Source organism: Phocoena phocoena, chromosome 3, assembly GCF_963924675.1.
Source record: "Phocoena phocoena chromosome 3, mPhoPho1.1, whole genome shotgun sequence".
NCBI classification, from domain to species: Eukaryota; Metazoa; Chordata; class Mammalia; order Artiodactyla; family Phocoenidae; genus Phocoena; species Phocoena phocoena.
In genome coordinates, this window is record NC_089221.1 from 114,943,607 (window position 1) to 114,971,553 (window position 27,947).

A 27,947-nucleotide genomic window follows, 5' to 3' on the forward strand; every position below is an offset into this window, starting at 1 on the left:
CACTCTATGTTTTGAAATCTGGCCTTTCAAAGGATTTAGAGATTAGAGTTCAAGGATGTCCAAGGCGCACCCCAGGGCAGGCCTGGTCTTAACGCTGAAACCCTGCCCTTCCTACACCATAGCCAATTTGACCTCTGGAAGAACCTAGTGCATATCTTGGTCTAACAGAATTATTTTCAAAGACTCTCAGCTCTTCTTTTTCTATTTAATGGCAGCTGAAGGCGGTTCAGTTTGGCGTCCCTAAATGACTAGGGTACTTGCCGAGCATAACGGTCTCCCCAGGCCGAGCTAGAATGCCTCTGTTAAGGGCTTAGGGCCAGGTTCCTGGCGTCTGGGGAGGGAGGGCCTTGGCCATGTCAGGCCGCCCTGACCACACAGCCCCCCGTTCAGGGGGTGTCCTGCGATGCCCACTCACCATTCTTCTCTGCCTTGTGTTTTGGTGGCTTGGGCTCCGGGAGACATGGACAGGGCCCGTCGCAGAGGGTGGTGAGACTTTTGCCAGTAGAACAAGCATGGAACTCCAACTTGCACTGCAAAAGACAGACAGAACAAGCCTTAAGAATACTGTCATGTAGACCCCTCCCCAGCTTCCTTAGGAGACTGCCAGTGCCCTTCTAACCACAGTTAGGCTCACAGAAGCAAAGACAGAGAGAAGAGGAGTTCATTTCTGTTAAAGGTCTGAATTACAGGATGCTAACTAAGAAATGGCCTTCTGTGTTTTCCCAAATGCACAGAATAACATCTAAAAACACTGCACAGGGAGGCTTAGTTTAGTAAGTGGTAAACTCAACCGTAATTGTTTATGCAAGTATCAGGATGAAACTTAACATCTGTGGAGTCCCAGAGGGTCCACAAAGACAAAAGGCTGAAGGCTGCTCCAACTCGTCCCCTTACCCCCACTAGGGAGGCTCTGCCAGTGTAGCCCTCCTGGTCACGCTCAGCTGCTCACCCGCTCACCCTCTTCCTGGGGAGGAAGGGTAACAATCTACTTAGTAAGATTGGATGGTGTGTGAGGCCCAGCCCTTTCCCCGGGAGCAAGCGAGGAGTGAATGCTTTGGCCTCAACCATCCAAAACCCAAGCTTGACACAGTCTTTCCCCCCAGAGGATGCCTGTGGTTGTCTAAGTAGCCTGGGACTGGGTGGAAACGTCCACTGAATCCTAGGATTCAAAATTACAAGCCCCAAAGCCATACAACGTCCTGTCAACCCCTTCATATTTTGGCCGCTGTCTCCAGTTCTTTACCCTTAAGTCTCAACTGATTCGGAACCCAAGCAGGAGAGAAGGAGGTTCTTTACAGATGCAAAAGACCACAACGATTAACAGCATTTTATTATTACTACATTATGGAATAAGAAATGGAGACTCAGAGGCTAAATAACTTGTGAAAGCTCAGGACATGCACAATCCAGGATTCCAAACCCCCTCTGACCGACTCCAGGGCCAAGCACTTAACCGTCCCCATCACTGTGTCTGTCTTGTGGAGGGACTGAGAGAACAGATGGCCTGCACTGGACTCCACGTGTGCCTAATTATGCGGCTGGGCTACTGGCCTGGGTCGGAGTTGTCTGAGAGTTCCCTCCCTTTTTGACCTGCAAAATTCTCTAGATCAAGGCCTGTGTGCAATCAATCAGGCTTCTGCAAAGGCCCACGGGCCCAGAACCACGCTGGTATCTGCTGAAGGTTCAAAGGAAGGGGAGACGGGCAGAAGGGACGGAGCACCCACGGTGCATGCAGCTATTATCAGGTGCCACGCAGAATCTTTCAAAGGGAAGAAAAGGGGAGATATGGTCCTTGCCCTCGGAAAGCACAAATGCATATCTTTGAAAAGGCCGCCAGCATTTGCAAAGCAACACATGAGTGCAGATGAATCCCGGCTCCTTGTGAGACGACGGGGTATTCAGTCCCCACACTGATTACACCCCGAGCATAGGGAGAGTGGGCTTTCAACCTACACGTGCTGGAGTCACTCGTGTAATTCCTACCGTCGGCCACGCAGTCGCCTGTGACCCTTGCAGAGAGAGCATGGCAGATGAGCCAACGGGGAGCTGGCTTCCTCTCGATGCAAAACTCCCTTTTGTGCACGCTGCTGGGTGTCTGGTGTGGCCCAGTGTGGAGGCAGGCGTGCTGGGGGCCGTATGAAAGGAAGCCACGGCCCAGACCGCAAACGTCGATTGACGGACGTAGTGAGGAAACAAAAAATGTGTGACCACGTGGATGTGACGATGAGGAGAGGAGGGATATATGTGTATGTAGGGATGCAGCACAAAAAAGACCCCAGGTATGGACCATACCTGCAGATGGTCCAAATGGACAGAAGACGCACCAAGGAGAACGCTGGAAGGCGGCAGGTGGGTCCCCAGTGTAAGAAGCTTCTTTTCAACTAGCACGTGCCCAGGGCTAGAGGGGAGACTACTGCTACTGGCCCCGCCCCGCCCCCCCTCCTCCCCTGGGCTTAGCTCTCTGGAACAATCCGCAGGTTCAGGCTAGTGATTCTCATACTATTTTCTCAACAGAACCCCTAAAGCTAACTTAGAGGGGGAAATACACTTTGTTTTTTACGTGTCAACTTATTGTATGAAGTCAAAATTAGTACAGAGACTTGCTCTAAAGCCTTACCATACTGTGACTGCAATTGCCTGCTTGTGTCTGTGATAGACAGTAATCCTCTCCCCAAACGTTCTCTGGCCTCCCCGGAAGAGGAATCTACACTTTGCTCAGGGCCGTGTGTCGTGAGATCTGATGTCCCCTCTGTGGTGACAGCAGTCTTGACCACATGACTCGCTCTGGCCAGCAGATGGTGAGTAGGAATGATCCAAGCCAGGTTTGTGTCACATTTGAAAACCCACTGCTTGGTTTTCCCCTCTTGCTTTTTCCCTCTGTTATGGAAACGGCACGTGTCCCATAAGGGCCGCTCCTTCTGCCTGGGACCCAGATGGCAGAGGACACGGAACAGAGCTGAAGCGAACCCACAGCCGGCATGCAACATGAACAAGGAACTAATGCTTGCTGTCACAAGCCACTGATGTCTGGGGATCCCCTGCTACCACAGCATACTTTTTAGCAAAAGGTGACTTCCTACTAGACCCTAAAGTACTTAACGGCAGGGAAAAGTCTTAGTCGCGGTCTTATCCCTGGCATGATATGATACACATATAGCCCTGGCACACAGTCGGTATGCAGTCAATAGCTGCTGAACGATAAAGGCAGGAGGATGGGGTCCCTGTTCACTCTGCAGCTCTGAACCTCTGTTCAGGCCACCAGGAGCCACCAGTCTGCCTGCGCAAGGAGCGTAGGTGCCAGAGCTCAACATGTGAGATGCTCGTCGTGGACCATCCTTGACTCACAGCGCTCCCTGGTCCTGTCTCTGAGCTCCACATTTAACGCTCTGCCTTTCAGCCTCCCTGCTCACCCGAGTCTACCACTGGAGTCGGAATCCAGCCCATCTGCTTCCCAGGTACCCAGAACAACCGCCTCTCGGGTGGCCTCGCCTGGCCTAGGGACTCCTGTGCACTGTGATTCTAGTAACACAGCTTCCGTGGCTGGCCCCGGCACCCCTCTCCTGCACAGTCGCTGTCTCAGTCTGTGGCGGCAGCCAGGCCTCTTCCCGACTCCAGGAAGGGGCCACCAGAGAAAACAATATTTAGCTGCAGTGGTGAAAATGCATGTTTCAAGGACACAGATCTGCCTTTTATCTTCCAGAACAATATGTGGCATTTACATGAAGCTCAAAAGGCTATAATTTCATTTTTTTATAAAGCTCAAAATGTGCTATTTAGAGATAAACACATATGTGGTAAAAGCTACCTTAAAGAAGCCGGGGGCAGGGGTGGGGCGTTGACAGACACCATCAAGATAGAGGTCACCTCCAGAGAGGAGGCAGGGGATGGCGTCATACAGGGGCCCACAGAGGCATGGTGAAAATTGGGAATGGTTTATTTCATAAGTTGGGTGTTAGATTCTGAGGCTTTTGTTTTGTTAGTAGCTTTGGCAACATAGGAATAACACATATATGTTTACGTGTCAAGTACTTTACGATCAAACATAAAACACAGTTTATAGGCCTCTATCCAGGTAAGGACCAATTATCACCACATCTCCCGCGGAAGCTGGTTAGGAGGAGTGAGAGCACGTGTGTGGGGACGCCCCTGGGAAGGGTGGCGGACCCTGAATATCTCTGGGCAGAGGCATCTAAGGGCCTACAACCCAGGCATCTCACACATGTTCCCTTCCTACAGCTCTTCTCCAAGACACACCGGTGGAGTTACCTACCAGTCTCTTACCCCATCCCCTCTTCCCCAGGTCCTTGCTGGGCAAGAACAGATATAGAAGCCAAAAGGTGGTCACTGCACCAGCTTTATCCAGAGAGGACACAAAACCCTCACAGTACGGGACACAAAACCCTCACAGTCCAGGGCTTCCCATTAGACCGGGCTGTACAGCGTGCCTCGGACCTTCACACCTCCAACTGCCTCTCCCAACCTGCGGGGAATGGAGGCCTAGGAAAGCCCTGGTCCACTTACCACCAATCACAGGCAGAGACAACACACAGACCTGGGTGGACCTGGCAGGAGTGTGCCCGGGTCTGTGCACACAGAGAGTTTGGAAACATAAGGCAGGTATGCTACCCCTTGAGTACAGACCCGCCAAGAGAATGGGAGCCAAGAGAAAAAGAGGCGCCCACGTTACCTGGCCAACGCAGGGATGCTGCTCCTGGCTGTGACCATGAACCTGATCTAAGAGATGCCGGGCTCCCGCCCAACAGGACATAGGCAGCTTTCCTGGGAACGGGGCAGCGGGGAGCAGAGAGCAAGGGAGTGAAAGGGTCCTCCCAGGGAGATATGGGGAGGGAGAAATAAGTGTCCCCCAACACCACAGGAACATCACTAGCTCCCGCCCTACCTCAGGACCAAATGACAAGCCTTCAGAACTCCCACACCTTCACCCTCACAGTGTTCTCAAAACAGGAGTTGAAAACTGGCAAAATTATGGATGGTGATTTCTTGGCATTTAGGACTTGCTCAGAAAGCATGTGTCTGCTTCCTCCACGTGTGCCCTGCAGGTCCTGAGGTTCCAGGTAGCTGGCACCCCACCCTGCCCTGCCCCACCTGGGCTTGTCGTCCTGCGTCAGAACAGGGTCTGCAGAGCTCCAAGTTAAACAGGGTGGCCTGTGAGCCTACCTCTTAAAGAGTCTGTAGCCTGGAGGTGGACTCTAAAAACAAACTGAAAAATGACATTCTTGGGAAGTGACACCCATAACTCCTCATTTTAGGAAAAAAACTGGGGTTGGGGGATAGATGAGGAACAAACAGGTACAAACAAAGTATATGGGTTTGGAGTGGAGAGCCATTCAATCTACAAAGTTCACAAAGAGCCAAAGGCAGAGGTGCTCCCTGGAGCTTGTCCATCACAAGCAGAAAGAGTCACAGCTCAATAAAGGTAGAGTTACCACCAGAAGGTCACCGTGGCCCATGGGGGAGAACCCTTCTAGCCCTGGCCAACACTGGAAGCTGGTCTAAAAAGAGATGAATCACTACTGTCCTGCCCACCTGCTCACCCTCTGGGAGGGAAAGATTTACACCTCGTGCCATGGGTTGAATTACATCCCTCATGTTGGAGCCCTAACCCTCAGTATCTCAGAGTGTGGCTTATCTTGAAATAGGGTCTTGACAGAGATAATCATGTTAAAATGAAGTCATCAGAGAGGCCTCAAATCCAATATGACTGGCATGCTTATAAGAAGGGGAAATTTGGACACCGAGACAGACACACACAGAGGGAAGATGACGTGAAGAGTCATGGGGGGAAGAGGACCATCCACGAGAAATGTCTGAGGCTGCCAGAAGCTGGAAGAAGCAAGAGACAGCTTCTCCCTGGCAGTCCCAGAAGGAACCAACCTTGCCCACACCTTCATTTCGGACTTATACCTCTGGGACTGTGAGATGATAAACCTCTGCTGTTTAAACCACCCAACTCATGGTACTTTGTTACAGCAGCCCTAGCAAACTAATACACCTTCTGTTTTTAAAAAGAGAGTCTCTAAGGGATGGATCACCTTGTCTTAGGTTCATAAAGCACAGATCTTGTGCCAAGATGGCTCAATCCTCCTAAAAAGAAAGAAGATAACATGAAACGGCAGCCTCAGGATATGGGGCAGCTGGACATGAAGAACTTGGCCAACGTATGGGCTGAGACTCATGCCCAGAAGAGAGGAAATATGAAAAACTCAAGGCTTTATATTGATTTTATGATAAAGCAGTTAAATAAATAATTAGCCAGAACTATTGAAAGGAGGAGAGTTGAAGAAGTGGGAAATAAGTTAAGGACTTTACATACAGTACTGGAACCCATATTCATATAAACACAAATATAAAAATAAATACAAGCCGCTGAAGCTTCTAGACCCCTTGACCTCCTGGGACAGAAATGCCTTCCCCAATCATCACAGAAGCAGAGGAGACAGAAGAAGAGCCAGAGATTTCACAAATTGGCAGAAATATTCAAAATGTTGACCTACTTAAAAATAAACGACCAGCAGATTTTCCAACCAATCTCCCCTTCCATTTCGCATAACACGCCAACACGTTGGAATGAGTGAATGTTTTCCCGCGAATGGCCAGTAAATCTCTCTCCTCTGTGATTTGTAAAGCAAAGCTAATAACCTCTCTCTGGGTCAGTGCTCACGCAGGTCTCCGCTGCTCACATTCTCCACCGCACCGCACTTTTCCTGTTGCCTCGCCCGCTTTGGGTATTATTTTTAACATTTTATTTAAATTGCTTTCTCCGCTGTATTTCATCAACCTCTCGTCTATTTTTAAACCAGACTGTTGACAGTTCACAGTTGACAATTTTGTTCACAGTTGATGAATTCTGATTTGTTTTTATTCCCCAAAAATCATGTCAAGGAAGGTAGAGGCAGCGGGGGGCAGCTAATTTCCCGACTCTGCAGGCTTTCACAACTGGGCACCAAGCTAGCGGTTGCTGACGGCACACGTTATCCTGGGGCTGAGGAACAGCTGTCCTGTCTACCCAGGGCTGGAGGGTCTCTGCGGTCATCTGGAGGGAGCAGTGAGGAGAAACAAGGGAAGGGGCTCTGGTCTCATTCAGAGCTTTACCAAACATGCATGCATGTGTGTGTTCCTTCTTGCATTCAACAAATATTTATGGGCCTATGGTAAGCCAGGGTCCATTCTAGGCTCGAAACCAATGGGACAAGGGGCCTGTTCTCATGAAGTGTATGGGGCAGGTGCTGATGAGGGCTGTGGAGGATACACCATGGACAGTAAGAGACAGAGAGTAATGGGGAGGGGCTGGTACATTATATGGGTGACCAGGAAATCTTCTGACCAGATGACGTCTGGGCAGGGAACAGAATAAAGTGAGCCATACGACTATCAACTATCGGGAGAAGGGGGTTCCAGGCAAAGGGAAGTGCAAAGGCCCTGAGGTGGAGGATGCTGACTGCACTTGAGAAATAGCCAGGAAGCCAGTGAAGCTGGAGAGGAGTGAGCAGGGAGGAGAGTGGAAGGGACCAGCTCAACTGGGCTGATGGTGGGCCTTCTCAAGAAGGCTTGTGTGTGTCGGGGCTCAGCCTTTAGATCTCATTCTGTCTCTGTCTCTCTCTCCCATACATGCACACACACTCCTTCTCACATTCTCTCTCTCACACACACTTTCCTTTTCTGAATTAAGAGTTCCAAAGAAGCTAGAACCTTAAACTTTAAAACCAAGTTGCTAAAAATGTGAAAGAAAAGCTCTTCTTTACAGAAGAATTCCAGCTAAATAAATTTAGAAGGAATACTGGAATTAGAAAATTATTATTTTGCTACCGCCCCACACACAACGTAATAACTGAGTCAGGAAGGAATCATTTGATGTTTACTAAAAATATTGGGTGAAAGTCACTGGGGAATAGGACATTCACACAGTCTCCAAGTGTCACCCCATAGAATACCTAATTAAAAGAGGAAATGTACATTTTTCAATAAACATTTGGCAGTCACCTCTTAACAAAGGGACAAAGGGGCCGATTTAGTGCCACCAGCAGTGGGTCCACCTGGCATGTCCCTCCTGATGTGTCTCAAAAGGAAGTAATGACAGTGCCTTTGAAGCTCCAGTGCCCAAAGTCCTTAACGTGGATCTATTCATGACAAACCAAATCCAAAATCGAGGCTATCTTACAAGACGACGGCCTAAACGCTCAAAAAATAAAACAAACAAAAAAGCCCTGAAGTGAGTAGGTCCTTGTTCTAGAAGAAATTCAACAGTTGGAACAAAAGCAATGAGTGAGACTTGATTGGTTCTTGAATAAAAATAATAATTATACAAAGCTATAAAAGGCATTCTGGGAAAATGTGATTGTCATACGGATTATATGTTAGGTGATGCTGAATTATTGCTCTCGTAGGTGTAATAATACTTACTAAGGGGCTCGTATAGGAAAATGCCTGTTACTTTTCTTAGGGGGTGAGATGTCACGAAGTCTACAAATTACTTCTAAATGGTCAAGGGAAAATTACACATGTGTACAGAAAGAGGAAATGGGGCAAAATGTTAATAACTGTCAAACCTTGGCAATGGGTATACAGTATTCATCCCAACATTCTTTAAACTCTTCCATATGTTTCATAATTATTAAACCAATCGCTAGGGGAAAGTAAACGTTGCTTTGTCCGGCGGTGCTAGAATTCTTCGCAGAAACCACTCCTATCTCCTCCCCTGAACTGCTCCCTCCCTCAGTACTGCGCTGAGTTTTTCTCCTTCGCCTGCTCACCAGGGGGCGAGCTCTGGGCGGGGGTTGGGGGGGGGGGCGGGGCAGAGAGGATCCTGCACCGCCGCCTACAGGACCTGCCTGGGATTGCAAAGAGCAGGCCTTCAACAGGGATTGGTGAGACCAAGGATGGATTGAGGTTTTCCTAAAGCACACATTCTCTTCACTGATGTACACAGGCACCAGTACAGTGAGAAGACTCGACACAGGCACCATGAATTGCAGCATCTGAGGTCTTGCAAAGACTCTCTTTCATGTTGCAGATGGGGAAACTGAGGCTGGAAGAAGTCATGCATCTCGTGGGAGGTCATTCTCTTACGTAGCTTTCCTCACCTGCTCCCGACCTGGCTCATCTTGTCAACGAGTTAGCAAACCCTTTTGAGCAAATGAGGATTCCTGTAAAGAATGTCCCAGGTCTGTTTTAAGGGGCAAGGCTGAATAAAGATCCTTTAACTCGCATAACAAAGCCAGTGGAAGGTCCTGCACCGAAACGCCAAAGGGACAAGATACCCTGAGGGGGCCTGAGAAAAAGATGTCCTCTCCCCAAAGGCCTGAGAAAAAGATACCCTCTCCTTAAAGGCAGCCAACTCCTACAGCCTTTGACTTGGGGAGCCCTCCAGGGGCTGCATCCCACCTCCCTCACCAGACCCTGGTGAGGCGAGTGCCCCCCGCAGGTGTCACCTGTGTCAGTCCCACCTCACACGCCCTCAGCCTCATCTCCACTACTCCCTGCCCCTGGTCCACGCTTTTTGGTCCCAGACATCACACCTCTGGGGCTTCACGGCCTCACCTCCACTGCTTCTCCCCTCTGAGTCATTCTCCTGATGTCTGCTCTGCGTGGGATCCTCTTAAGGCTAGATACTATTTAAAAATGTCAAATTTCTTTGGGATTTTTCCTCTATCTGGGATTTGGGGAAGACAGTGCAGATGAGGAAGGAGTTGGAGCTCCCAGGCCCTGCTTCCTGTCGGCTTCGTGGGAGATACCTGGGAGGAAGGACCGCCAGGTACGCACCAAAAGAGATGGGACCACACACAGCCTGGCCAAGCATGGCCCGGAAGCAGCAGGGAGCCCTAGACCCATAGGGGCCCTGGAGACAGGGACGGTTAAGGGCCCCTCCCTGCATCCTCTCATCTTCTTGAGGCCTTTGCTCAAATGTCACCCTCTCACTGAAGCCTTCTCTCAGTACCCTTTTAAAATGACAACCTGGCATTCTGATCCCCTAACATTGTTCTACTTCGCCTTTTTAAAATATGAGATCTATCATCTTGTAAATACACTGCTTAAATTACTCATTTGCTGCTTTCTGTTTGTCTTGCTAGAATGTGAGTTCCATGAGGACAGGGGTCTTTGATTTGTTCATTGTTATGTCCAAAGCTCCTGGAACAGCACCTGGCACATAGTAGGTGCTCAATGAAAATAAGCTGCATAAAGGAATGAGGGAAGAAAAGCAAGGGTCTCTGTGTAGAGGTGACGGGCAGAGCAGCACCTCCACCCCAGCCTAGCGTCTGACTCTGAGTAAGAGCTCAGACCCTTGACAGGATCCAGGAAGGAGACAAAACTCATAAAACGACTAAGGTCAGGTTTCCCCCCAGCCCTGTAGGAAAGGGGCTCCAAGTAGAAATGAAACCAGTTTAATAAAAAAAGAAGAGGCATGCCACTCCCAACACCTAAGCATGAGAGCAGAGACTCAGACCTTCCCTCTTGCTTGCCGGGCTCCACGCTCCCTCCAGGCAGGCCTCCGTGGGCTCCTGCCTGAGTGCCCAGTGCTGTTCTCCTTGCTGCCCTGACCGCAGGCACCTCGGCTACCTGTCCATAGGGCTGCGTCCTGAAGGAAATGTGCCCCTGCGTCTCAGCCCCAGCACACAGCAAGTACTTACGACGGACCTGTTGATTTATGTGATGCACCCCACATAACACTGGGTGAGAGCTGGTGTTGGTTTTATAGACGAAAACACTGCAAGCTTGAGAAAGCAAACGATGGCCTCAAGGTCACAAAGCTGTTGATGGCAGCTTCACTTTGAATCCAGATCATTCCACCTCCCCCTAGTCCACTGCTGTGTGGTGCCTCACAGACTCCTCCACTGCCAGGGGTCTGGCCAAGCCTTGCCAGGTATCCCAGGAGGGCTGGATGAAGAGGGAGAGGTCAAGAGGAGGGGAATGATCCAGAGCTGGGGAGATGCAGGAAGGAGGCTGCCACGACGCTGAGCTCTAGTGGGGAAATGAACTGCTGGCCACATCTCCCTAAACCATGCCAAACGGAACCCTTGCTTGTCAGCTGTGCTACTGATAGTGACGTTATTCAAAGTCACTTTGAATTATTGTAATTAGCTAAGAGAGCTCACAGAAGTCAAGCTGGTTAGCCAACAGAACTGGACAAGATGACGTGGCCACCTTTCCTCTGCGTTCCGGAAGCTGAAAGCACCCAGACTTACCTCCCCTGGAGGAGTAAGGGCCTGAAGCTATTCCAGGCTAACAGAGTAACTGTCGGAGCACACAGGGCCTCTCCCCAGCAAAGCGCTTTCAGAGGCTGGCAGTCCAGAGTGGCCCAGCCGGGGCCTCAAGCAAGCACTTAGGCCTCTGAACTTGACTCCCACCTGGCGGGAAGCTCCTTGAGAATAAGAAATGGACGCTGCTTGTACTCACACCCCCCAGGGCCAGACAGAGCCCGACACTTGGAAAGTGGGTGGAAAGGGCTTGCTGAAATAGTGAACTAGTCATCTTCCCAGGAACCCTAGGAGGTCAGGGACCACCATTCCCATCTTACAGATGAGGAGAAACACAGGTCAGGAAGGAGATGACACAAATCAGAATGAAAGGGGAGAGGAAGAAAAGACGACAGTGGAGAAGGCACGGCAGAAGGAGACGCGGGAAGCACACTGAGGAGAAATACAAGGAAGAGGATGGGGGCAAGGCTGCAAGCGTAGGAGAAGCAGAAACATTCTGGGAGGTGTGAGGGGCGGGCGAGAGCAGGGGCCCGTTCAGGCGTCTCAGGCGGGCTCAGGCAGCTCCAGGAGAAAGGAAGAGGGCGTTCCGAGGTGCTGGCACCTGCTTAAAATAAAATGTTTCCACTGCTAGAAATGTCCTTGGGATGCCTGTCTCTCCCTCTGTCCCGGCTTCCTTGGAGGCCCTGCCTATTCTCAGCCACCATTCCCACTCGAGGGGCCCTGACACCTCTGGGGCAGAGTCTCCCACACAGGACTCACAGGAGGCGGCAGGCAAGTCGAGTCGAGGTGGCACCTGATTTCTCCGAAACTCTCACCTCTGCAGCTGTGATGACAGAAGGCCACAGGCTTCTGCCCCCTGGCCCCTGCCCCGCCTGCAGCGCTCAGGGTTAACCAGAAGGAAACCTGACACTCGGGGCTCTGACTGCTTACTAGAGGCAGAACCGAGAACCAGAGCACTGTGCGTAACCTGTCCAAGCCTCCCCTCCTTATCACTAAACAAAAGGAATCCTCCTCCCGCAGCTGTCAGGAGAGTGCAAAGGACAGCTCAGGGATCCCCTGCGCGGGCAGCTCGGGCAGCTCTCCCGTTCCTCAGGTCCTCCCAGCCCTGCCTTCACCCCTCCCCGCCTCCAAGGGCTTCTCCACACCTGAGTGAGTTCTGTCAAATGCAAATATGTTTGTGATGCCCCACCCGTGCACACCCATTCCTTGTTCCCTGTCATCCTCAGATGGAAATAAAGATTTGAGCCCAGCAGGAAAGGGCCCCTCCTTCTCAACACCTTGCTCTGTCCACAGCCCCCGACAGAGCCTGTAGCAGGTGTCCCCAAAGGCTCCCAGCCCCTGTGCCCGCCTCAACCCCAACGCCGGCCCGGCCCTCTACTGCCATGACTGCTTTCTTGCCGGTTTCTCTCATGAGCTCCATAAACTGGAGGTTTTCATGCACTTGTTTAGCCCCAGTGCCCAGCAGAGCATCTAAGAAATAGTAGGTGCTAAATTAACAGTGGATGGACAAATAGCTGCTTGGACAGATGAAGGGATGGATGGTGGTCCCACCCACCTCACTGCCCGCTGAGCGATTCCACATGGCTCTGGGTCATCGTGTCCGGTCAAGCTGCCCAAACGATGTCATCTCTCACCGCACAACTCCAGGCCTTGATGCTCCTTGGCCCCGTGAATGACATCCGGGCTCTCAGAGTCTACCAGATGCAAAGCTTGGACAGTCCTCTCTACTACCCAGTGTGATTCTCCCTGCTAACTGGGGACTCAGACCGAAGACCCCCAAATGCTGACATTTTCCCCACAGGCCCGGGTTAAACTCAAGCCCTTCTTTCTGAGGCCCGTCACCTCTGGTCCTGATGTTGCTTCTCCAGCAACAGTGCCCCATTCCTTCAACATCTGTTCTCCACCCCACTCCCCAGTCCTTGCGTCACTCGGACGTTCCTCTCACCTGAACGCCTTCACCTTTGGCTTCCCAGCCTCCCCGCTCAGACTAGAGCTCCCCAAACACATCCGGGCCTCTCCTGCTCCAGCAGAAACCCTACTCCAGGCACATTTCCAGCCTCCATGACCCAACCTCCAGGCCCCCGGCCTGCTCCTCTTCTTGCCTCTGTCTCCCTAATGAGTTCTCCCCGTTCATCATTTAGCCGCTGGACAGCAAGGCTTTTCTGTAATACACCTGAGCATCCTTCAGAGTAAAGCTACGAACACAAAGTATATTTGTATCCTCCACAACGCTGGTAGAAAGGGATTATAAAGTCTTAATAATATATATAATGTTCACTGCAGTTAGTCACGGAACCCCAGGCATTAGGCTACAAGCTTTACCTACACTTCCTTCTTTCATTTTCACCCCAGCGCCTACGAGGTAAGAACTATTATAATAGCCATATAGGCTCAGAAATGTTGTTTGCCCAGGGAAAGCCAGCTCAAAGCTGCAGAGCCAGAATTCAAGCCCAGGCCATCTGACTCTAAAGACTGTGTTCTTAAGAGTTTAATTACATGGTCTCATGTCTAGGCGTTTACCAAGTTCAATGCTGAGCTCACTACGGTCCATCTCGTCAGCCCACCCGTGGTGCCTGCAGGAACCACTCTCAGTCACACATCTGGGAGGCACTCTCTTGTGAACGGTACCAAGGCAGCACATCTTCAGGGTTACAATGTTCTGCATCTGAAAAGGCAAACAGGTGGTGTCCCTCCAAAGTATGTCTGCAGGGCTCTTGTCATGATCCCACTGGACCCTGGGCTCCAGGAGGGCAGGGATCTTCGACCTTATCTTCCCTGCTGCATCTCAGGCACCTAAAGGTGTGCCCAGTACATACTAGGAAGCCTTATTTGTTCAATGAAGGAAGAAATGAATGACAACAGATAACAAGCACCTCCTCCGCCTCCCACAAGCCCCACCAGACCTTTAGTACCAAAGAAGAAATGAGTTTCTCAGAAAAGTGAGGGAAGGAAACCACAGACATCTGAAGTGGCTACAGCGGAGAGAGCACTTCGCAGTCAGCAAAAGACTGGGAGGACCATGTCACCCATGAGAAGGAAGGTCAGAGTGAGAAGTGTGTGTCAGATCCACAGCCTCTGCCAAGCAGCCCAGCGAAGACCTCTTCTGCGGCTTCAAACTAATTTTCTCCTGTTCTAAACTCCTGAGAATGCAGGCTTTGTAGGGACTTAATCGTTTGGGGCTCAGAAAACGGTGAAGTCACCTTTCTGCTCTGGTCCCCGCAGCAGGAGGACGTGTGGCCTCCTGCCCCAGAGCATCTCTGAGGGGCAGTCCCAGGGCGCGTGCTACACGTTGTCTTTATTTCTTTGTCATCACGAACACACTGTAGAGACAGGTTTCTGAAGCAATGACTTCTCATAGGGCCTCTTCATAAAAACCCCTCCCCTCACTTAGAAACAGAGACTTCACAGATGAGGGAGAAGAAATACAGACGGAGAAAGAGAAGCAGCAGATTTCTAGAGTGATAAAGCATCCAGGTCGCATCCCCAGCAGCCCCTGACATTTTTTTTTTTAATTTATTTATTTTGGCTGTGTTGGGTCTTTGTTGCTGTGTGAACTTTCTTCTAGTTGCGGCGAGCAGGGGCTACTATTCATTGCTGCGCGTGGGCTTCTCATCGCGGTGGCTTCTCTCGTTGCAGAGCACGGTCTCTAGGAGCGTAGGCTTCAGTAGTTGTGGCACACGTGCTCAGTAGTTGTGGCTCGCGGGCTCTAGAGCGCAGGCTCAGTAGCTGTGGCTCACGGGCTTAGTTGCTCCGCGGCACGTGGGAGCTTCCCGGACCAGGGCTCGAACCCGTGTCCCCTGCATTGGCAGGCGGATTATTAACCACTGTGCCCTGTGCCCAGGGAAACCTGCCCCTGACATTCTGAAGAATGAGAAAACAGATGTCAGCTAAGCATATCCACCAACTCCTTTCCCAAAGCTAACACTTGCTAAGGTCAAAAAAAGCCATTCACACCTTACAGTGGCCTCACATAAGATTACCATCACCAGCCATGCAGCCTCACTTTACGTCTCCTCTTTAGCCCAATTTCTTCCTCCCTCCCCCTTTGCTTGCTGGAGAAAATAAACCCCAAATGCCTTTCTGAATAAAACCTGCATATGTTCATAAGAGCCAACAAAATAAAGCTATAGATAAAGGTGACCAAAAATGCCAAAGCAGACTTTGACCAAGTGCAAAAGATTAAGGCGATATTTTAAAAATGAAACAGTAACTTAAACTCTGAATTACTGCCTGATTTTACTGCTTAGAGATGAAAGGTCCTGCAGTGCTGAACTTTTTCGTTCCGTGTAACTCCAAGAGGATTTTCTTTGCTCAGTATCACCTCTGTGAGAAATACATTTAAGTAATAAAACAACCTTGCAAGAGTGCATTCTCTGAAACTGGTGAGGGCTGGACAAAGTCTGTCATTTTCCCTTTCTTTTGATTACACAGTTTTCCCCCAACAAGTCTCATCTCATTTCTCCAAAACCTGAGAAAAGGGGATGCAGTCAGACCAGGAGCCTCCATGAGGTGACCCTTGCCCCCATCCTGCCCTGTGAGGCAAGCACGAGCTGATGATTCCTACTGCTCATCCCATGGCCACAAATGTCTAAGTCCCATCAGTCATGGGACTTAGATGCCCTCTCCTTTTGTACTTTTTCTTGAGGCTGTAGACCCTGAGATGGCCATGACGACACAGGCAAACTTACAAGGGTAGGTGAGGTGTAGGCATCTGATACTGAAATGTAGGTACCTGCCTAATTCCTTGGGCTATACAAAGAGGGGCAGATCTGAAAGTAGAAGGTCAGCCCTGGGGACAAAGGGAGCAGAGATATGCCTGGCACTTACAAAACGCACAGTCTTGTGATGAGATGCCAGGACCCAACCAGGCAGGGGGGACGGTCATGTAGGTAGATCCAAGGGGTGAGCAACTGACACGGATCCAGGCAGGAGGGGCAGGAATAGGGACCCAGCTATAAGGAGGCGGGCTTGGAAGCAAGAAGCCATTGCAAGTCCTCGTGAAGATGGCAGGGTATGGTGAGTTTAGATGGGGATGCATGACAGTTATCCAGGTGCTGAGGGAACGGCGCGCGGGAGAAGCAGCTGGTACAGCTTTTGAGGGGCAATCAGCCTTAGATCCCCCCACCCCCGGCTGTGTGTCCTTGGGCGCGGAATGGGGCCAAGAAGCGCCTGGAGTCTGGGCTGGGCCTCAAGTCTACAGAGGTCTGAGCAAAGCGGTGCAGCTTCAAAGATCTGGGAACTCATCACACACTCAGTCCTCAGCTCCAGGCTTCACACAAGCCTTTCCTTCCCCTGACTGCAAAGTTAGAAAGTTCACCCTAGTCTTCTCCCACCACTACCAAGTTTCTACTTGCATATTTTGATGTCAATACAGAACCTGTGTTAATCAGGCCAAAATGCATTAACGAAGGCCAACTGTGACCTCCAGGAAGCTAGCTGCTGTCCATCTAGTATAATTTGTGTGTCATACAGCCGAGGGATTTTTCAAACACTGTAACACCGAGCTCCAGGGGGGACCCCCGCGAAACAAATTGGGACAGCTCCCGTTGTAGTAGGCTCCCTACTACATTTTCGAGGAATTCTGCACCGCCAAACAATAAGGGGCACTCCCCTTGCGGCACCGTCATCATGTCATTGTCACAGATAATTAAGCTCATCCATCATCTCCTTCCCTCTGCTGCGTTAAGATGATGCTACTTGCGAGGCTCACAGAAAGCCCATCTATCAGCCACTCAAACCCTCAGGAACCGCGCTGCTGACTTCCCAGAACAGCTGGCTGGTTAAAGCAGGAGCTCTAGAATGAACCACTCTGGGTTCCAATCCTCTCTGGCTCTAGAGCTATGGGAAAATCAATTAACCCTCTTGTGGCTTATTTTCCTAATACGTAAAATGGGGGTAATAATCATACATGCCTCAGTGGGCTGCCCTTCTCCATTCTTTCAACTAAAGTTTGTTGGGCACCTACTGTGTGCTTGGCAGTGTTCTAGGTGCCAGGGATACAGCAGGGAACAAAACACAAGGCACAGCTGCTGTCCTCTCAAAGCTTACATTCTAGAGTAGGAAGCCACGTACTAGAAAAAAATTAATATGCAATGAAAGAATGTATATAAAATATAAAGTGCTCAGCCCAATGCCAGACACAGAGCGTGGGCCCACGAGCACACTGAAACACTGGCTACATTTGGGTACACATCTCCCCTGCCATGCCTGCCCACAGAACCTCGTGGGGCTTGCATCTCTCCAGTGTGACAGGGGTGAACAATGATACAGTAAGAATCCTACCGCGGTCAGGAGTGAGGCAGTGTCGTGGAGAGGAAGGAATTTGGAGGCAGACAAACTCGGACTCAAATCCCAGCTCTCACTTCCTCAGCCCACGACCTTGTGCATGTCACTTAACCCTCCGAGGCTCAGTTTCTGCCTCCGTGAAGTGGGGGTGACAGTGGCACCTGCCCCCCGGCCTTGTGAGAGGATCGGCCAGGGCTACGGTCAGGGCTCACCCCCTCTGCCATCCCCGCCCCACCCCGTGTGGACGCGAGCAGCTGCGGCTGTTACGCTGCCCCCGTTCCACTGCTGAGAATGCGTCCAGGGTGCCTGAATCACTTCACTTTGTCATCCGTAAGAATGCCATAAATTCCATCCCCGCCAGATGGCTTTGCCCCCTTCTACTTGTAACAACAGGGCTGAGCACACAGGTGCGCCTCGAAGCCACAGAGGGGCCTGGGGACTGTGAAGCGGGGGCAGCACACGGCTCCCCGTTCAACCTGGAGCCTCAGCAGATGACCACTCTCCTCTCCCCGCCAGGCTGTGAGCTCCTGCAGGGCAGTGGCCTGAGCCTCCCTCTCGGTGCCCGGATGTGGCAGGGGCACGGAAAATACCTGAGGGCTGAAAGCAGCTGGAGCAGGAGCAGTGCAGGGGGACAATGGAGAAGCCACTGTTAGAGGGGGACTTGCCACTCCAATCCCCCCACAGTAAGTCCTCTGTAAGAAGCACTAGTGCAAACGAACATTCTGCTCCAGACTCCGTAGGGCCACAGAGGAGAAAGTTGTATCGCGGGTCCCTAAACCTCAAGCAAGAGAAAATCTCTATTAGATTCTTCGGTCTCCTCCAGAAGCTCGTCTTCAGCTGCCACGGACCCAGTCTCCGCTTCAGCTCTCCAGGCCAGCCCCCAATCCACTGGTTCCTCGTATTCATATCCCGCTAAGGAAGCAAAGAGCCCATTTAGGGACCCACCATCTGCAGAAGGCAGGGGATTTAGACAAAGCCCATAACTGTCCACAGTCACACAAATATTCTGCATGTCTGATCATTCTAATCAGAACAAAGCAGTAAAACTGGTACTAAGAAAAATCAAATTTCCTTGTGTCTAGAAGACAATCAAATATGTGATTCTAACAGAAGGGACCTTCGGCATCCAAAGTGACAAACCACAAAAGGAGGTCACACATTGGAGGGTTCCCTAAGTAGCACCCCCGAGACCATCCAGAACTGCCCCCATGTGACCCTCAGCCCCGCCCCCTACACACCCACAGGGCAGGCGACCAAGGACAGCACCTGTGAAGCGGACCTAATGGTAGCTGTCAGAAAGAACCCAGAAGTTACTAAAAAGGAAAAAACAAGATTTAAATTTAGGGCCGTGACAAACCACAGCTCTGAGGCATTTGGGAGGCAAGAGCAGGAAAGTGACATTTCCCCAAGCAGAAGCTCAGCTCCAGCAAGACGATCCCACTCGCCATCTGTAACGGGTGTCAAACTGCTTCCCCTCCCGGCTTTCCCACCCCAGAAGGAGGGAGGGGGCTGCTGACAGACAGGGCAGGGAGAGGTGGTCCTAGAGAGAGAGGTCAGGGTCTGAGCGAACACTAAGAGCACCTTTGCTGTCTACACTGGGGAGGAAGAACCTTACCTTTCACATGGGAGCAAAGAAAGACAAAGCCGGGTGCATACCCATACAGAAGAAATGGCCCCCTTCATTGCTGCTCAACCATGACGAAGGTGAATGTCCAATGATGAGGACAATGGCAGAAACATGAAAACAGGAACTGCTGGAAGTAGAGCTTTGCACCCACGAGCTCATTTGAACCTCACCATAAACCTCCAAGGTAAGCATGCTTGGTTCTTAAAATATCTGCCTATCTGATGAGTGAAAAATTGCATCTCACGATCGTTTCACCAACGTAAACCCCTCCCTTCCTGTTTCCACAGGGTAGTGCCATTCAGGGCTAGGGGCAAGGGCTCCACAGTCAGACAGCCCTCGCCCTAATCCCAGTTGAGCCACGCTCCAGTTAAGTCCGGTTCTCCCATCTGCAGGCAACGATGTACCTGCTTCAAAGGGTGCTCACTTTGAGGCAAACGAGATAAAAATGCTCACAGGACGTTTAGCACAGGAACTCCTCATCTGGACTTCTTCCCTTTTCGTCACCAAGAAGGCCTCTGCATCTTCCTGTCCCACTCCCTAGGTTAACCTGTTTCCCAGCAGCTGACGACACCTGAGCCCCACTAAGGACCCAGAGACGATCCCCCTGACCCCGACTCCTTCCTTCTGCTCCGCCATCCCTCCCCACAAGCCACACTCTGTCCCACCACAAGGTGTCTTGTTAGGGACAAAATAAGCCACCCCGAAGGTTCTAGGATGTCAAGGGCTCATCGTCCCTCAATCCCCCCCCCACCTAAGTGCAGAAACTGAGCAAGGACACTAACAGTGCCTCTGGCATCATTAGCTTTCTCTCAGAGATGAGGAAATTGAGACTCAGAGATCATGTGACCCGTCCGAGGTTACCAGGAGAATATGAAGTAAAGCGAGACTTGACTAATGTTTCCTGAGTCCTCATCAGATACTCTTATTATGTAACAAGTTGTCATTTCCCCAGCAGCTGGGGAAGTCCTTGCAGGTATTTGCTGAAATGAATTAAATCAAAACAATAAGGATATACCAGGAAAAGCTTCCTAAAGAGAATGATGAAGACAGCAGTGCACAGCCTGCTCTTCTTTCCCTCCCAACTGATTAACTGCAGCAGGACCAGAGGGCAGAAGGGTCACTGAGCGACCTCCTTTCTTAAGGTGACAGCCGCACCCACAGGCTGCATCTAAAAGGGCTGAGGGCTAGAGGTCTCCACCCCTCGGACCTCTGCTCTGCCCAAGAGGCCCAGGGTAGGTCAGGTGTGTCCTGGACGCATGGATTCAGACAAGTCACCTCAGCTCTTTGAGCTTCCACATCTTCCTCTGGAAGACAGGGATAGTACCACTGACCTTTTTGGGTTATGTACTAAGTGAGATAATACAGGTCAAGTTCTTGGCATGGTACAGCATTCAATAAACAGTAGCTACTTTATCTCCATCATCATCGTCGTCATCATCATCATTATTGATATTGTCATCCAGGTCCTCAAGTTCATCTGAAAGAGCTATCTCCTCAAGATCTCTTGCCCTCAAAACCCCTGCATCCTCAGGTCTCGGTACGGCAGGGAGGGCTGGAGATTCTGCTTCTCTGTGAAGCAGGAGAGCCAGTATCGTCTCTCCCACTGAATGGTACAGGATGTGTGTCAGGGCGCGGGACCCAGGGAGCACTGTGACCGTGACATGCAGTAGAGGCTGGCGACAGAAGCACAGCATCCGTCAGATCTTTCAGGGGGCCCAGAGAGGGCTCCCCAGGCCACACGGGAGGGAGAACACGGAAGAGCCTCCCAAAGGAGGTCAGGAAATGGGCAGAAAAAGAGAAAAAAACATGTGAACCAGGGGAAACGCGTGGGTAGCTCTATTTAACTGGACCCCCCCCCCCCACCCAGGATTTCTGCTGAGGCTGGTGACACTACGTGCTTCTCTAAGCTAACTGGTGTCCAGAAGCATCTACCACCCTCCCATGGAAAGCTCTCAGTTGGGAGTCAGGTGACTCAGGTTCTGGTTTCCACTCAGAATAATCTGACTTCTCGGGTCTCAGTTCCCACATCTGTAAACATTGTTGCAGGGCGGGAGTGGGGACCAGGGGGGGCTGGACTAGTTGGGTTCTAGGCTTTCCTCCAACTCAGATACACTGCGCCTTCATGAACCAACAGAACACCCTACCTCAAGAGTGATGTGGATTCCCCTCCAGGGAGGGGCTCCTTCTTCTACTCCTACAAACCTCCCAGGGCATGTGACTGAAGTCCCGAGCAGCGTTAGGAATCTGAAGCCACATCCCTGCCTCCTGCATATTCATTAGGAAAGTTTAACTTCATAACCCCACTGGTTCTATCAGTGCGAGCTGGTTGCATGTTTTTCATTTCCTCAGCAATCTCTCATGGATCTGCAAGACGAGGAGTATCTGTCTCCCAAATGGCCTTGTTCCTACTTTGGGATACGAGTCGCCGGATCAGCTTCCTCCAAGGCATTTGTAAAGAAAGATAAAAATAATGGTGTCAGGATGTCAAACCTATCATCCTCTCAGAGGAAGTTTGCTAATCCTCCTGCCTCTCTTCTCATCCACCATCACCCCCACTCTTCTGGCTATCCTTAGCCTGTCACGCCAGTCACTTTTGCTTTGGTAGAGACTACATGTTGAGAGATACACAAAGAAGTGGCAAGGTCACAGTCCCTGTCCTCAGAGAGTTTCCAGACTGGCCGCTATTACATGGTGGACCATGGCAAGTGACCTTGAGCACTGCAGGGTTTGAGAGATGGAAAACAGTAGTGGGGAGATGTCTTCGGGGTGACCTTGCAACTTGGTGCAAAGTTCTAAGGATCTGGAAAGAATGAGGCACATGGGAGACCAGGAGCAAAGACACAGATTAGGAAAGAGGCTTCGAATTCAAATTGGATTCTGGTCCAAAGTAGGAGCAGGAAGCAGCTACTGCATTTGCTCAAGGAGAGGAGAAGCACAGTCCATGTGTCAGGAGAGGAGGCCAGGAAGAGCACTCGGAACGTGGCCAAGAGGATGCACTGGAGAACTGGGGAGGGACAGAAACAGGGAGGGAGCACAGCCATGCAGGCACAGGGAGGGGAGGAGAGGGTCTGTTCCTGACAGGGTCAAGGCACTGCCACCCCTCTCTGGCCTCCCATCCCTCCCCCTGTCCCATCATAGTCTTTGATACTCCCTCTGAATTAAAGTGGAAGAAGACAAAACCAAAAACCTTCAGAGCCACCCTAGCTCAATAGCATCTTCTAATTCTCTGGTTAGCTGGGGAAAGCAAGTAGAGGTGGCTTTCAGCTTCCAGACTCAAAACTGTACTGACAGCTCCTATCTCACACTGAATGCACTAACCCCAGAAGTCGACACGTTAATTCCCCAGATGTGGCCTCCCTCTTCTTTATCTGACACCTGCCACAACGTGACAGCTGAGGGCCTCAGTACCAGCGACCAGGGCAGTGGGACACCAACAAGGTCATCTTCACTTCCAGGACCTGGAGGACTGTGCGGCTGCCTCTCAGTGCCTCCTCAGGGACCTCGCCCAGCCTGACCTGCTTGTGACTTGAGTCACCCAGAAAAGCAGGGGCTGGCTTCAGGAAGCCATGCGAAGTGGACGAGGCTTTACAAAGGAAGTATTCTCCCCGGAGCTTGCATGTCCGCTCAACCTCAAAGTTCATCAGATGTATCATCTCATACTGAGACAAAAACATCCAAATGTACACTAACTTTTAGTAACGAGATAAGCACAGAAATTGAGAGTAAGCTTTAAAAAACGTATGTTTCTAAACACGCTTTCTGAAGCCCTGAGTTAGAGGGCTTTGTACCTACAAAGGAGAGCTCCACGGTGTGAGCTGAAAGGAGGAAAAGGAGGGGAAGATACACCCCAGTGGTGAGACAGGAATGAGACAGAGGCCACCAGCTGGCTGGAGACTTCCACTCCCCAAATAATCAGCCGGGGTGTAAGAACACACTCTGACACCTGGACACTGGACATTTTTTGCTCACTGACTTAGCTGGGAATCCGTGGAGAAATGGAATCAACGTGGAGATGGTCCATCGTTCAGAACAACAGAAATGGAAGCAATACTTTCTAGAACAAAACGTGCAACTCCCACTCCAGATGCTAGTTTGAAGGTTCTATCTCAGTAAGCAAGGGTTGAGCTTGCCACAAGAACAAAACCATTTTTTGGCAAAACAGCAATTTGAAGTTCATCCCTTTGTCAACAAAATTGCTGTGTAATTTCCAAACTTCTCACAGAGAAGCAATCAGCCAACAAACACCTCCATGAGTCATGACACAGTGGAAGAAAGAGAACCCCTGTTCTGTTCTCCACCCCACAGCGCCTCTCTCATGCTGGTCTGGAAGACAGCATTTCACCCCTGGGCTCTGCCTCTGGTCATATCCAGACCTTCCCGCTCTGCGCACGGCAGGCATCTGGCACACCGATATAGACAGCTTGGGAGCCCTTGAACTTCCACTTCACTGCTGTTCACAGAGTACAGATGGCATAAGTAAGCAGAAGCTAAGATTGAAGATTGCCAACTCTTCGAGGGCAGGCACCATGTCCAGCCCATCTCCATCCTCCCCACGGCAGCCCAAGCACGGGGACCGGAACTCAGCAAGCCCTGTTGCCGACTGAAGTTAACGAAATCGCAGAATCAGTCCAGTTCGGTTGCCATGTAGTTTCGTCTTGAAAGTATGAAACAACTCTCAAATACTCCATAGTCCCCAAGCTGGGAGAGAAGAAGGGTCATCGCCCAAACAGAATAGGGAGATTTTGTGAAAGGAAAATCCGTTTGTTCCCCCAGGCTTTTAAGTCAGGAGCCTTGACAAGATTCTCCTGAGACTCAGGCACCTGTCGTCACGAAGCAGTTTCCTTTCTTATGGTCCTCGCTGGCTCAGTTTCAGATTCCAGCCGCCCTCCATCCCTCCCCCACCTCCTTATGTGCTTATACAGCCGTGGAACTGAGCCAAGACCCAGGGGAAAAAGGCAACACAAGAACAATGAAAATTGGGTCGCAGGTTCCCTTTCTCCCACCTGTGTTTAGGGGCCGAGAGGCACAGGGGAGCAGATGGGTACAAAGGGAGAGGCACGGTGAAGATGGCCAAATGGGATGCAAAGATATATCTCACAAATCTGCTTCTTTATGAGTGTGGGGACAGTGCCTTCAAACTTGGCAACGTCATCTCCTCCATCTTCCCAAGGACTATCTCTTCTCTACTCCATCCTTTCTTTCTACCAGAATTTACTGAGCATACTAGCTGTTAGGCACGGGAGTAGGTTGCCAGGGTTATAAAGTAACAGCTCTAGCAAAACAGGGCCTGGACAAGATGAGAAGAGACTCCCAAGGGTGACACTAAACTGAAATGATAAAACCTCCGCCTCAGCTGAAGCTGAGAAACAACCCCTTCATAAAACAGCATCAATACCAGGCAGCTAAATGCCCTGGGCTGTACTTGGAAAAGGCCTGTGCACATTTCCACTGAGAGACATGCCCACCGGCAGCCTTTACGTTTAGGCTTGGTTTCTGGGTAAGGACAAATAAAAATAACAGGTCTGGACAGCCACGTTTAATTTAACTGCTGGTCCTCCTTGGCTCCTGGGTTCTCTGAGCTTCCCTCCGCCCAGAAGTCCAAGTCTGCTCACTGTTGGAGGATCGCAGGTTGGCCCTGCCCTCCCAGTGGAGAGGCAGGGGTCTTCAGTTGTTCGTGTCTGTCACCCCAGGGCTGGGCATGAAGTCTGGCACGACGGTACATGTATGCCGATGGTGAAGTTCATTAACCCTTTTCCCCAGAATTGAAAGCTATTTGCATACGGGAGTTCATTTGTCCTTAGAGATTCTTTATTTCATTGGCTCACAAAACTATTCCATCCACCGAGACATAAAAAAGACTCCCCAAGGCACTCAATCACGTCGGTTCACATAGACGTGATAAACTCATGTTTCCGTTATTTTCCTGTCAAGTGCCTCAGGGGCCACACAGAGACCTTCATGACCCGTCCTGATCACCTCTCCTGCCTCATCCTCGTCCCTACCCACCTGCCTTTCGATACCTAAGTGTCTACTGAGTCATTTCTCTGTGCCAGACATTGTGCAAGCTGCTGGGTATAAAATAGCTGGCCAAAAATATATATAGTTCCTATTCCAAGGTGCTCCTAGTTTACTGGAGGAGAGAGAGGTTAATTAAATCATCTTTCAAATATAAAATTAGACAATATCTGTGGTGAAAGCCAGGAATAAAAGGTATGTGGTGCTGCTGACAGGCCCTGGCCAGCTCCAGGGCATCAAGGAAGGCATTCCTGAGGGAGTGACCTAGGAGCTGAGGCCTGCAGGATGAGTGGCGTTTGCTACAGGTGTGTGAAGCAGGAGGGGGCAACCAGGGCTCACTCCTACCTCCGTGCTTTTGCCCACGCTGCTCTCTGTGCCAGGCACCCTTCACGCTTCTCTGATGCAGCTCAGCCATCACCTCCTCAGGAGGCCCTCCACCCCTGATTGCCCAGGCGAGGTCAGGTGCCCTCCTGTATGCCCACGTGGCGCTCTGTACATGCTTACCTTTATCAGGTCACTTAACATGACTGGTCCATCTCTCCTTCAGAACTGGGGATTCTATAATGGCAGGGACTTTGCCTAATACATTTTCACTTCTCTAGTGCCTAGAGAGGAACAAGCACCCAGACCATTCCTGCTGAATGGAGATGGATGGATGGATGGATGGATGGATGGATGGATGGATGATGCAAGGAAGGATGGATGGATGGATGGAAGGAAGGATGGATGGATGGAAGGAAGGATGGATGAATGTAGCGCTGGTCACACCCATTCCCCTCTCCTGCCTCTTTTGGGCAGGCTGTGTGCACACATCAGTATCTGGGCAGTCACTAGCATCTCCGTATTCATTGTCATGATTCTCTTTTCTCCCTGGACTCCCAGAAGGACAGTCAGAAGAGCCTGCCATCCTCCTCACTGGGCAGAAGGACAGGATCTTCCCACAGCCGCCAAGAGACTTTGGACAAAAAGAAGCCCAAAGCTCCACCCAGCAGCTACTCTGGCACATTCTGGGAACCCTTTACTCCATTTGATCATTCACTCTCTCACTCACAAATATCCATCACGTGTTAGACACTACTCTGGAAACTCAGCAGGGAACATGACGGACACAGTCACTGCCTTCAGGGAGCAAAGTATTGCGTGGCAATTAAGAAAAGATGACATCAGATCCCAATAATCGGGCTGAAGAAAGCAGAGCAATGGACTAGAAAGTAACTGAGGCTGAGCTCGGCTCTGTTGTGTGGTATCAGAGGGAACCTTTCAACTGAGACTCAAAGGATGAGAAGGAGCCAGTCATGTAAAGTTCTGGGAGAAGAACATTCAGCAGAGAAAGGCCATACACACAGAATCCCTGATGTGGGACCAGCTCGGAATGCTGGAGGGAGAAAAGCACACTGGGGTGGCCAGACAGAGTGGTGGAGAGAGAGGTGTGGTTAAGATATGATAAGACAGAGGCCAGGTCATGAAGGACGTCGGGGAGCTGGGTAAGGGTTCAGATGTCATTCTTCAAGTGATGGGAAGCAAATGGGGTGTTTCAGCTGCTCACTGAGCTGTCCTGGGAGGAGTGCAGGTGGAAACTGAGGGAGCAGTGAGGGGGCCAGGAGTGGCCCAGGTGCACGACAACGGTGGTTTGCATCGCTGTTGGGGGAGGAGCAATGGTGGCGAGAGGTCACATCAGGATACAGTTTGGAGGGAAAAAAGACAAGGCTTTTTATCCATTCATCTGTTGATGGGCATTTGCATTCTTTCCATATCTTGGCTACTGTGAACCGTGCTGCCACAAACATGGCGGTGCTTATATCCCATCCAATTCCTGTTTTCATTTCCTTTGGGTATATTCCCAGAAGTGGAATTGCTGGATGGTATGGTGGGTCTACGGGAAGGAAGGAAATCCTGCCATGTGTGACAACATGGATGTACCCTGAGCATATTATGCTGTGACATAAGCCAGACAGAAAGACAAGTGTGGTATGATATCAGTTATACGTGGAATCTAAAAAAAATCAAACATGTGGGGGGCGGGGAACAGAGTAAAATGGTGGTTACCAGGGGATGGAAGGTGGGGGGTAAGACTGATGATATTTAAGGGTACAAACTATGACGAGTAGTAAAATAGCCATAGAGGTTTAACGTACAGCCTATTGGATATAGACAATAATATTGTACTCTATGTATGTAATGTGATAAATATCATTGACAACAACCATATTACAAAATATAAGTGTATCAAAGTAATGCAATATACACCTTAAATTTACACGTCACAGTCAAATTTGTCCAATTAAAAAAAGAGAGAGAGGGCTTCCCTGGTGGTGCAGTGGTTGAGAGTCCGCCTGCCGATTCAGGGGACGCGGGTTTGTGTCCCGGTCCGGGAAGATCCCACATGTCGCGGAGCGGCTAGGCCCGTGAGCCACGGCCGCTGAGCCTGCGCGTCCGGAGCCTGTGCTCCGCAAAGGGAGAGGCCACAACAGTGAGAGGCCCCGCGTACTGAAAAAAAAAAAAAAAAAAGAGAGAGAGAGAGAGAGAGACAAGGCTTGCTAATGGACTGGCTGGAGGGGATAACAGAAGATGAGGAGTCAAAGATGCCTCTGCGGTTTGGGGCCCGGCCACTGGGTGGGGGTAGAGTGTGGCCAAAGGGGGAGGCCCTGGGGGATGAGGACGATCAGAAGCCTGACGTGAGAGGCCGATCAGAGAGGAGTTCTAACCAGCCATTCAAAGCCGCCCTATCCATGCGCCGTGCTCCTGCGATCCACTGCCATTAACCAGCTACATTTAGTACTTCACACACTTCAAGTACTGACAAAAAC

General features: G+C 50.7%; 1 protein-coding gene across 2 annotated transcripts in view; it reads right to left on the bottom strand.

Annotated features, from left to right (window-relative positions):
• The window catches only part of SPOCK1 (SPARC (osteonectin), cwcv and kazal like domains proteoglycan 1), a 558,187-nt gene that overhangs the window by 90,921 nt on the left and 439,319 nt on the right, over nucleotides 1-27,947 (bottom strand). For both annotated transcript variants that reach the window (XM_065873450.1, XM_065873451.1), the window contains one exon: nucleotides 416-530. In XM_065873450.1, coding sequence (XP_065729522.1) covers nucleotides 416-530 — 115 coding nt within the window. The remainder of the gene's footprint in view (nucleotides 1-415; nucleotides 531-27,947) is intronic.